Raw genomic sequence first — 12181 nt, 5'->3', positions numbered from 1 at the left:
GAACGTTATTTCTATATCTTTTACTAAAGATGGCTAATGCATCAAATCGAAAGTCATAGCAAATCGTATTCAAACGGCAGTGCTATTGCTTCCGTAGCTCAGTAAAGCGTAACGTCTTCCTTCCCAAATAGCTGCCAGTCACAAATACATGTTCGAGAGCGGTTAGCGAATAGTGGCGCTGCTGAAGTCCCCATTCAATATTGATTTTAGCTGTCGGGGAGGCGCGGTGTGTTTCAGCGTTCCGTGCATTATTGAGTATCGGCCAGGGCAGCGAGCCTGCCTCCCGTGCGGCGAAGGCGCAGGTGCTATCCTCACCCAAAGGACGACTCCGGCAGTAACGCAGGGTGCGCATCGTCTGCGCGAGCATGTGCATCTTCTCAAAGTTGACGAGCCCATTGATCCGTGTGGGATTGCCGTCGTGTGTGAAGGTCATGTCTGGAAACAGAGTCCGGTTACCGTTATCAGAAACGATGTACTCAGATAATGAGTATCGAACAGAAGCGTGGCTATCCTTTCATCGTTGAGCGTTTCTCCAGAAATCTAGCTCATGTTTTGGTCAGAGTAAGCCGTTAATGCACGGTGTACCAGCAGTCTGCATCAAGAAAACATAAATGTAATGCCCCGTGAAAACATTAACAATTGCAAGTCGCAATTACCCTGATAACAGTATCTAGAGTTAGACCAAAACCAATCAACAAAATCGATGGTTTCAACCGTTACATTCATTCAATCTTTTACACGCAGTGGACGCACAAGTAACTCTACTATAACCAAGATACCACTGCGGTAGGTAGCCATTAATAATACCCCAGCCCGTAAAATACCGCGGCTGGAAGCGCACCTTTGATGAGTAGCGGCATCAGCGGTATAATGGGCGGCAGCAGGTCGGCCATGTAGACCCGGTAGGCGCGATGGTTGCGTGTGGGGTCGATCAGCAGCTCAAACGCAGAGTACATCTTGCGCAGCTTGGAGGGCAGCTTCTCCCAGGTGAGCGTCAGCCGCGACACTGCCGAGTTGCTCAGGCCCATCACGATGGCGAAGAACGCGTTCAGGTTCTTCAGCTCTCGGCAGCTGGCGGCGGCACGTCGGGGAGAGGTTATAAACGGAGTGCACTCACAAAACAACACTCAACAGGATGCTGGTGCTTCATTGGTCTTGTGAAATATAATGAAAATTAACGAAGCTGCGATGTTCAATGTATGAGCATAGGCGTAAACCATGCTAATTAATCTGAAATGCAGCGAAATGAGGGATTTATTTGCAAATATGACGGTAGGTCTAGGGACAGTTTTCTCATGCTGTCTCAGTCTCGTTCATCCCACTTACGCCGTGGCCAGTTTGATAAACTTTTTGAGCAGGGCGACGCGCCGGTTCAGGTTGGAGCACAGGCAGATCTCGGTGATGACCCAGTGCTGGTACTCGGTGAACCGACACAGGAATACGTCCAGGTTGGCCGTGGTGCGACCCGGCTGCTCGCGGCCCGTCACGTGGTACAGGATCTCGTACTGCCGGCACATACAGAGATGGTAACGTGATGCAAACTCTAGGTCACATTGTCATGTATTTTACGTAGGTATGTTTGCCTGATAGGTACATACAGGATCTCGTATCATCGGCATACCTTCAAAGAGGCCGTCACGCGATATTCATGAAAACGACCTACTGACAGGAAACGTGTGACAAATTGAGTGCACCGCACATCTGTTGTCGTTCATGTTCTCGGTCATAGATGGCGCTGGTTGTCAGTGCCTGAAGCTAGACTGTCCCGCACATCTTGTGTTGTTCATGTTCTCGGTCATAGATGGCGCTAGTTGTCGGTGCCTGAAGGTAGACTGTGCGGCACGGCACACATATCGTGTTGTTCATATCCTCGCTCATAGATGGCGCTAGCTGTCAGCGCCTGAAGCTAGGCTGTGCCGCATGGCCCGGTTCCACGCGACTGGGAGTTCAAGTCTCCGGTGAGCTGTTACCGATCGGGGTAATGCCATGCATAATCGGGTATTCAGCTGTTTTAATTATGTCACAGCCGGATGAGCTCAGTTTGATAATGTTAGTCTGTGTCCTCCCAGCCAAGTGACCTTTGGCTAATCTGTTAAATTAATAGCATTGCTTCATGTTGCATGCCGCAAACCGATTCGCTGTCATTGCCAGCTCGCAGAATGTCACCTCCACTGTGCCATTGGCGACTTATGCAGAACATTTCTTACTAATTATGTAATTGATCATTAGATGATTATCTACTATTCCGTCACATACGAAGTTAACTGTCACCCTCGCCATTGTTCGGTTATTCTCTGTCTAAAGGGAGAGCAGCGAATAATTAGTGACGATATTGGCCATGTGTAACGATTTTAATATTGCTTGGTCAACCCGAGCATACCAATTCCGAAATTCTTTGTGATTGCCCGTGCCACCCAACAGAAGGCATGTGGCTGTTCAACAAAGATCCATAATCTACCTAATACTTATCTGTAAAAAGGCCGACAAGTATCCCACGCCAACAATTATTGACATTGATGTGAGCCCTGGACCACCCACGGCACCCGGTGGCCTTCTTAGGCAGTGATCCTCCTCGCCTCACTCACACCGATATTGATATTCCCACCCCACCACATTGTGTCCGTAGGTACTTATATTGATGCTCTAAATAGGGAGTATATTGCCTCGTGACCGGGCTCTGTCCCATTGTGCGAGCCGCTTCTCGTAATATCGTATTAACCCCACCACCGCTCTGGAGCAGGAGTTCGAAGAAAGCTATAGGCTAGGAGGGAAGCATTCCTATTATTATTTGTGATCTCGACAATATATGAACGTGGCTGTAGGATCGGCCGTCGTAGTATTGTCCTATCGGATTTCGGATGCGGACCCAAAGCTCGATCATGGGTCCGGGGACCGGGAACCCACCTCGTGGATCTTGTTGAAGGCCTCCCAGTCCAGCTGCGTCATGACGATGGCCAGGTCGCGCGTGTTGTACGCCTCGACGTCGAAGCTGCTGTTCTCGCCGGGCCCCTCCTGCTCGGGAAGTGGCGTCTGCCGGCGGCGCGGGCCGGGCTCAGGTCAGAGGTCACAGACTCCGTCTGCAGTCGGTGCCCTCCCCTCCCCTCCCCTCCCCTCTCTCCCAATTCCACTCCCCCGGGAGGCGGCCGCTACGGAAGCGGCTGGCGAGGAGCCGGGCTATTCTCGAGCCATTCAGCCCGGCAACGGCCGGCTTTGAGTACGTTTCAGAGTTACGCAGAGCCAGAATCAATAGTCTGCCGCGCTACCGAATAGACAGCGGTTAATAAAATGGAGAACAATTGGATTAGGCATCAAAGATAGCTAGTCAATTGACGGAGGTCTTGGGAACAGTGTTCTTAAATGCTGCGATACCGACATTGTGTGATTAGGATGCAGCTAAAGCGATTCAACATCCAACAGTCTTCCGAAACATCCTATTGATACCGATAGGCGATATAGATAGTAGTATAATGTAACTGAAATGTCGTTAATATCTTATGTCAATCAAAAACTCTCATCCGTCCAGTGACAAATGTTAATCGAAGAAGGACACATACGCCTTCCGTCTGTGATCGGTATTGAGACAGACAATTCTTCAGAGCATGATAGTTTGAAGACTGAGGTGTTAGACTGAAGTTAAATTCACTCTTTCTTATTTCGCCACACAGCCTAGCCTGGTACGATCAAATCTAACTCAATGGCACCAGCAAATTTAGGGAGGACTCAAATACAGCACGTGACGCGTGACTGAACTGGTTTAATCGATTCCTGGACCTAATTTTACTGATGGAATGAATGAAACTCATCAGCGCATTTGATAGCATTGCTATATGGATCAGATTTCTCACTTAACGTTTTGGAACATTGCTAATTAATCGGATACGAACATGCAATCGGACCGATTTTGTAGGGCCAGCACACACCAGCTTGAGCCTCAAACCAAAACCCTTTAAAGCACTGTTGATCATTCGCTGAGACGTCTTGAAAATGACAACACCTACCTCTTGCCTCCAAATGGGTAAAAGCTATCCTCTCTCTCCCATCCTCGTTCTCGATAACGAAGTAAGTGGCACGTAAACTAGGTCTATCACGGTATTCGTCACTCACCAGCGCATCCAGGTGATCCTTTGGCGAGACAAACAGTCGTCCATTGAGACTGAGACCGGTGGTGACGCTGGTCTCAGTGTCTTTCAGGGTGAGACGCTCACCTGCCGGGGACAGGAGAGTACGTCAGCTGGTGAGACATCAAACAAGGACCGTCCACCACAGAAGAACGGCCAGCAGTCAGCAGAGACACTAGACAGGTCAGCACTCAGCGCAGACAGCACGGTCAGCAAGAAACACAGTTAGAGGTCAGCATGGTCAAAGTCAGCTTGGTCACCTGCGTCAGCACGGTAGGTTACATCAGCAGTTAGCTCGGAGTCAGCCGCGTTAACCAAAGCGGGGTCAGTCGGATCGTGTAGGCCGGGATGGGGCCATCGATTTGATAATGAAGAAAGCCCGGCGGTACTTAAGTGGGAGATTTTCGCGTGCCTGTGGCGCTAACGGCTCCGGGCCCCACGGGACTCCCTCGTTGGGGCCTGGGTTAATAGTGTCGGCACTGGCCAGGGTGGCGGAACGGACACCTAGTTTCACCGAAGTTTCACCGAAAGGAGGGAGGCGGAGACATGAAACGACCCGAAAAGATACAGAGGGGTGCAGTGATTAGATCGGGGATGCATACAAAAGAGATCGGAAGAAAAGGGGGAAGAGATATGCAGTGAACGGAGAGAGAGAGAGAGAGAGAGAGAGAGAGAGAGAGAGAGAGAGAGAGAGAGAGAGAGAGAGAGAGAGAGAGAGAGAGAGAGAGAGTGAGAGAGAGAGAGAGAGAGAGAGAGAGAGAGAGAGAGAGAGAGAGAGAGAGAGAGAGAGAGAGAGAGAGTGAGAGAGAGAGAGAGAGAGAGAGGGAGAGAGGCGGGGACATAACAGCGATAGGAGGGGACGCAAGAAACAGAAACAAGAAACAAGCACAGTCTCTGAGGAGAGGGAAGAACCGAATCAACGCCGCTTTCTTTGAAGCGCTGATCAACTTTTCAGCAGGGCTGCAAACACTTAATTTAAAGTTGGGCATTGCCTAGCATTCCAAGTCTGACCAAGCGAGATGACGCGACTTCAATTACAGTCTGTCGCACCGTCTGTGCCGGGCCGGCAGGGCGAATTAACTCGCCGAACCATTTGAACTCCACATACCGGATGATATCAGGCGAAATTGAGTATCTCGAGTCGATCCGGCTGATAGAAGTGGTCGGGGGTCGCCCCCTGAGCCGGCTCTCCGTGCACCTGATATTGGCGCGGCTGCGGCGCTGTACTCACCGGACGATTTGAGCTGCACCAGCAGCAGGTCGTCGCTGCTCAGACCGAGCTTGTCAGCGGCACTGCGGCGAACGGCCGCCGCGCAGGCCGACAGAGGAAACTTCAGCGTGCAGAACGTGTGGTCGGCGCAGTATACCCGGAAGATCACTGAAAACATACGCTCAACTCAAACTTTACGACCCCACGCTGTTACATGCAATGTTGATGTGAATAAAAACACACCAAGTCATAAAACAGAACGGTGAGCCAGCACGTGCTGTTTATTCAAGTGCAGCGCATTCAGTCGTCTCCGGTTAGTTTAGTAGTTTAGTTTCGCTGAGTAGCGCCGGTCCTAATCCCCGTTGTGTCGAGTGGAGCCCGAAAACAGCGCCACTGAGGCAGCTGGGAGCCAGCCTGTTCCGGCGCACCCCCGAGGCGCGGCCGGCGGCGACAACAAACAGCGCTGGCGGCGTCTCCCTGCGGGCGGGCCATTACAAGTTGCAGCCGCGGGTCGCCGGCCGAGGAGAGGACGGCACGGAACGGCGGGCACCTGGGGATATTGACCGGGGAACGACGGAGGCGACGGCGGGACGGAGCCACGTGTGGACACTACCGGACCAGAATCACGGCACAAACTAGTGGACTGGACACTACTGGACCAGAACCAAGGTACTGCGAACATGCTTCACATACCTATCTACTACCTACCGCTTAGAGCCAAGCGATTCTATACGACTGAAGACCACCGGCACAAAACCACAACACCACCCTGTTAAAGAAAATTTCAAAGTCGTTCGTTTGGAGTACTCACTTTCGTCATGGTGCTGCATGGGCCGGACGCGATCGGCGGCCTCCTCGTCGATCGAGTTGCCGCTGAACAGCGTGACCCGGTGGCCGGCCGCCGGCATCTTCCACTTGCGGATGCCGTAGGACTGGCGCTCCTGTCGCGCCTTCTCTCGCATCTCCATCAGGTCCATCATGAGGTGGGTCTCCTCCCGGAACAGCGGCCCGTACGTGGTGGCGTCCGCCTCCACCAGGTGGTACAGGTCCTGCAAGGAAATGCGTCGGAAATCAAAAACATGTGAACGTCAAACACATGCACATTTTAAGCATTAACCAATTGTTGCGAATTTACTGGTAATTGCAGAACAATTTGATCAAGCTTCATTGTCAAATACTTAGCAGGAGAATCGGTGAAAAAAAAATTAGCTGACCCAACGAAACGTGTGACAAAAGGGCTGGTTTCTTTCCTCTAAAAACAGAAGAAGAATATCCTGACAGTATCGGTGCTGTCCGGCCGTTCTCACCTCTAGGAAGCTGGAGTTGACGCCGCTCAGATCCTCCAGTACCGGCTCACGGATGGTGCTGGCCCATTGGTGCAGGAACCGAATGACGCGGCGCTTGCAGGCCAGCACATACTCACCGTCGGGGTTCGACTCCTGACACGCCCGATACGTGCACACATTCACAGTTAAGGACATAAGCGGAGAACAGGGGTTAAATGAGACCTAAAGAACCATAGGGCCACGGCCGTATGCCTAGCCGATTCCCATTAGCCATACGAAAAGCCGATAGCCTATCTTAATTTTGAAACCTCTCTAACCAAGCATAATTTGTTTGGAAACAAAATACTTTCAGCGTCGTACTTATTAAGGTCTATGCCCGTAAATAGATTATTCATCAATGTCTCTTGTGTTTGCCTGTTCAAGAACTTTGGACGAAACTTATGCGTTTGTTTGGCATCTTTGATCAGATTACATTAAAATATCACTTATCAGGTACATTATGCATGCCAAGCTAGTCAATCAGAACACAGGAACTCTCAATATCCTGTATAATCATGCGAATAATTGTGTTCACAAGTTCAATATGTGCATGTGTAAATAGGTATAGGTTCATCTAAAGCAAGGATCTATGATAACGAACTGTAAAACGGAGCAGTCGGGTTGAGCGAATATCATCGTGTTTGAAAAGGATATTTGTTGATGAGTTCCTCGGTGAGCTCTTTAAATGGGAAGAAGATGACGTGCGTCAGCAGGAAGTCGTCGAGGAAGAGGTCACTGATGGTGATTTCTGCTTGGCGCGGCTCCGAGTGGGCGCTGAAGCGGGTCTCCAGCAGGTGGTCCAGCATCTTCTGCGGCGTGCCGGCCATCACAGAGTACCTGGAACGAACCGGGAGAAAATGACGTTGAAACACGTTTTTGAATATATATGAAGACACTGGCGCATATTAACCCGGCACCGCCTGGGCTATTTCCGTACCCACGACAGCCGGGGGGGGGGGGGGGGGTAAAAAATTTCCAGATAAATTTCCACAAATCTAAAAAATGAATACGAAAATAAAACAAAAAAGCTTAACATTTTTTTGCTAACTGTACTCAATGTTTATATATTAATGTTTATATTAATGTTTATATTAATGTTTATATAGCTGTTATATTAATGTTTTGATAATTTTGCTGAGCTGAAACCAAACTGCTGAAACTGCTGAAACTGTATGGTGAACTACTGAACAGAAACTGACATCTTAATCTTCACCAAACGTCCAGACGATTATATATTCAGCTCAACGTGCTCGTTTCAATTCAAAATTCATGGCAAAATGACGTTTATAGGGCTCATGATAACCTCCCTCAAGTGATCGTAATGATACATAATTCAGCGTATGGAGAGGTAGGTTGGAAAATATATAGAAAGCTGGGGAAAGGAAAGAAAGAGAGATTAAGAAGAAGAGAAGGAAGAGTGAGATAGAGAGAGGAAAGCAGAAAGAGAGAGAGAGAGAGGGAGGGAGAGAGAGAGAGAGAGAGAGAGAGAGAGAGAGAGAGAGAGAGAGAGAGAGAGAGAGAGAGAAAGAGAAAGAGAGAGAGAGAGAGAGAGAGAGAGAGAGAGAGAGAGAGAGAGAGAGAGAGAGAGAGAGAGAGAGAAAGAGTAAGAGGGACCAGTAAGCGGAGCGGGCAGAGGGTCGTCGACTCGGAGCAGACATGTAATAAGCCGTGACGGTCCGGCCGGCCGGCTATATATGTCCGGCTGATTGCCGCCTCCGTCACCGGCAAACTGCTGCTACTGTACGTAATAATCACCCGTAGCCCGTCAAGGGTCGGTCAGGTGTGCCAGTGTGACGTCATCGGTCGGTCAGGTGTGCTCCGACCGGTGTGACCTCATAGGCCAGAAAGGTGTTCTCTAACTATGTAGATTGTAGAGTTCTGACCGGCTGCCGGCGAACGGTGACCCAGCCGTACCACTAGGTCACGCGAGTTTCCGAAAGTTAGACGCGTGGATAGAATGGGATGAAATTGGCAAAATTGATTTAATAAATAAATAGGTTTGATTGCTTGGGATCAATGCATTGATCTGCCACACGTCCCGTCAACACTTAAGTTTGGGGCTGATATCAAAGTGTCAGAGCGCTAGCGACCAGTCAGTTAGGTACATGTTTTTATTCAAGCCGGCTCCACTTGACATATTGGTTGCAAGTTCATTGGTTGTACGTTATTATCTCCGTTTGACAAACAGTAAATGGGTCAAAGTGTCTTGGTGGGGATGAGAGCTTATCGTGAGAAGTAAAATTATTAAAATTTAAATGATTGAATGCCGCCTTCCCAGTCCGTGCTGAACAGTTAAATGTTCTACATCTTTTCAGGTTCCAACAGTATTCAATTATCATCCATCAACTGATGAATTACCTCTCCGATCTTGTAAGTACTTTTGGCTGTAATCCCTCCCAGGCCAGCACAAAAACTGTGACGAGCCGAAAAACTGCGGAAACCGAGGTCGATGAGAGGCACTTACGGGCCGAGCACCAAGGCCCGCAAATTATGGTAAGCGTGTTTTCGTTGTAGCTACATGTCTGATCTATTTGCCTGCTTTTGAACAAAAATATATGTACATACAGACGCTTCTGCAGCCGTCAGAGAGCGCTTTACGTAAAGAAATGCATTTCCAGTTTAAGGAAATGTTATTTCTTGTCTTATGCGCGCTGGTGCGTGCACTAAAAACATATTTTCGTCGAGAGCGACAAAGATAGTACGCACTTTAAAACTTCTCGACATGCTACGTGTGACAGTTCAGCGCGAACAGCGGCCCAACTGCTGCGGAACGTGGCAGAGCGAGCGGTGGGCTGCGGCAGAAAAGCCGAGAGCGTTCCCCAGAGAGGGGCTGTCAGTGTCAGTTGTGTGATCACAGGCGCGTGCACTCGGCAACAAAGCAGCGGCTCTGCAGGCCGAGCCTGCCTCACCAGCCAGATCACAGACCTCAGAGCGCTCACAGACCTCAGAGCGGTTCACAGACCTCAGAGCAGCTCACAGACCTCAGAGCGCTCACAGACCTCAGAGGCAACAGACCGGGCGGTATTAGGCGACTTCCGTCTCACTAATTGGCTCACAAACCTCAGACACTACGATGGACGTTATACACCTATTACCTACAGACTTCCGTCCTATCAATCGGCTCAAAGACCTCATAGAGCGCATCTGGCGGGATGGTAAAACAGACTTTGGTCTTGCAAACCGGCCCACAGGCTTCACAGAAGCACTGAACTGGATGAAATGCAAAAGTGGACATCCGTGCCACTGGTCGGCACGCTGACTATGCAGAGGCACTAGACTCTGGACATTATAGGCTGACTTATATTAAGCGGTTCGGTAAACTTTGAGGCATTAGTCGACTTATATCTCAATCACTAGTTTACAGGCCATTTCTAAAATGCCTCCGAAACGGTCAACCTGAGCAAGCCAAAATACACTCACTCGGGTATAACACGAAATGTAGGCAAAATTTAATCAAGTTTCGACGAGTTAAGACAGTTTTCTTGGCCTGAAATGATGTTGAATTTTCAACCAAGCAGCAGAGGTCGGTATAAATAATAAATACTACCTCTCAAAATTAATGCCTGTTCGAAGACGCGAGAAAAACATGCCATCGGCTGGAAAGAAAAGTCTCAAAACAGGATCTGTAAAAAAAAAAACTAGCGACAAAGTAATAGGAGCCGTAAGACACACTGATATTACAGAGACCGTCATCCAGTAGTCAGCACACAATATGTCAGGCTTTGACTACTGGCACGCGTATCACTCCATCCAGCTAGCTAGTCTGTACTTAAGTTCAGCTGATACACGATGTATGCTAACATTTTTCCAAGTGACAACAATTTTAACAGGCCCGCAGGTCCTTATTTAGGCCGCCCCACACTGGACCTCGCATGTGGGTTGCGGGTTTTTGGGTTTTCGGGTTTCTTCGAAATTAAATAATACAATCTATGCTGAGTGACCCACACTATCATCTAACAAGCGAGTCTGCATGTTTTTAGCTTGCGAGCTATCTTGCGTCGCATTCCAAAAGTTGGTTATGAGTAAACTCTCGATTTTCCTCGCTGCGAGGTCTGCGAGCTCTGCGAGGTCTGCGAGTTTTTTTTTGAGTCTAATTTTAGTTCGTTGCGCTGATATTGCGACAATATGTAATTTTCTGAAGGTGTACCGGCTTCACTGCGTTCATGGAGTGACCATAAAGGAACGGTGTAATCACTATGAATTAGTAATATGCCCGCAAACTCAAAACCCGCAAACTCGCAACCCGCATGCGAGGTCCAGAGTGGGGCGGCCTTTAGATTGGCTGAATTTGTGGAGGCATGATTACCTTGCACTACGCACCGGGATGGGAGCTGGTCCACTGCTCCATACATTTACGTCAAAGGCTTCCTCTAGTTTTTTTTTTCAGAGACGTCTTTGAACTGCAGCAGGCATCGTTTACTCAGAAACTACATGTAGTTTAACAAAGCACGGATGCCATAATAACGCGTATGAGCCTCCTCAGAGAACAGACCTTACAAAGCCGGTTGATGCAGGCTGCGTGGCAGAAAGGAGTCCGCTATTGGGTCGGGACTGTTTCAATAGAGTTTACTTACCCTTGCCTTTCAAAGCCAACCCTCAGTGTTCTGGAGCCCTTGCATTGCGTTGTTACGTTATATGAACGGACCAGGCATCTGAATGCTACAATGGGCGTAGCATCAATGAAATGCAGGCATTTCCTTATGGTGCTCCCCCGAGGAACACTGCTGCCTGAATGGTCCGGGGTCGAAGGGTTTCAGCAAATGTTATGCATTACGGGCGCACGAGGTAGACGCAATATTGCAAGCATTCGTCTTCATGTATAGGCACTGTACCAGCCTTCAAGTCCCAGCCTAACTAGCGCGCTGTCTAAGCCTTGCAAATACTCGACCGAAGTCACATTGCCATCTAGTCAACTCCAGCGGCACTCGAGTCTCGAGCTCCGTACCCAGGCGAATGGCACAGTCCTTCGAGCATTTCTGGACGAGTGGGCCCGACGACAGGCCATTCGGCTGCGAGCGTTCCCTCTCTCTCTCTCTCTCTCTCTCTCTCTCTCTCTCTCTCTCTCTCTCTCTCTCTCTCTCTCTCTCTCTCTCTCTCTCTCTCTCTCTCTCTCTCTCCGCGCGAGCGCTCTCCCTGGTGTACAGTTAACGATAAGAGTAAGCTCACAGCCGACAGCCCGGTACAAGACCGGTCGACACTGCATATGCCGGCCGGTCCCGAGCACAAACAAACGAGCCGCCCCGGGAAATCAACCGCGCTGTAGGTACCTACTGTCTGGTTACCGGCACACCGGGCCGGACAGGCTGCGGACGGTACCATATATACGGCGGAATATGTACTGCAAAAGGACCGGGCGGCGAAGATACAGAGAGGTAAAAATAGAGGTGATATTGAGCAATTGGTGCCTTGTCGGTAATATGTATGCTGATTGTTCTGTGGGGTGAATAAATGAGTCCAAATTAAAAATGATCTAAATTTATCAAAAAGTTTTCCGGTTTGGGAACCGCCTAGGGCCCTAGTAGTAGTCA

At 49.4% G+C, this 12181-nt stretch overlaps 1 protein-coding gene across 1 annotated transcript in view; it reads right to left on the bottom strand.

Annotated features, from left to right (window-relative positions):
- Positions 1 to 12181, bottom strand: part of LOC122366264 (rap guanine nucleotide exchange factor 4-like) — a 50730-nt gene that overhangs the window by 2050 nt on the left and 36499 nt on the right. The window contains exons 8-16 of the mRNA XM_043338290.1: positions 7308 to 7490; positions 6636 to 6783; positions 6140 to 6377; positions 5350 to 5496; positions 4105 to 4205; positions 2905 to 3030; positions 1327 to 1505; positions 842 to 1071; positions 316 to 435 (exon numbers count right to left, since the gene is read on the bottom strand). Coding sequence (XP_043194225.1) covers positions 316 to 435; positions 842 to 1071; positions 1327 to 1505; positions 2905 to 3030; positions 4105 to 4205; positions 5350 to 5496; positions 6140 to 6377; positions 6636 to 6783; positions 7308 to 7490 — 1472 coding nt within the window. The remainder of the gene's footprint in view (positions 1 to 315; positions 436 to 841; positions 1072 to 1326; positions 1506 to 2904; positions 3031 to 4104; positions 4206 to 5349; positions 5497 to 6139; positions 6378 to 6635; positions 6784 to 7307; positions 7491 to 12181) is intronic.

This window comes from Amphibalanus amphitrite, unplaced genomic scaffold (genome assembly GCF_019059575.1).
Source record: "Amphibalanus amphitrite isolate SeventyFive unplaced genomic scaffold, NRLGWU_Aamphi_draft 000793F_arrow, whole genome shotgun sequence".
NCBI classification, from domain to species: Eukaryota; Metazoa; Arthropoda; class Thecostraca; order Balanomorpha; family Balanidae; genus Amphibalanus; species Amphibalanus amphitrite.
The sequence above is the reverse complement of the archived record's forward strand: the minus strand, read 5'-3'. Positions and strand labels throughout refer to the sequence as shown.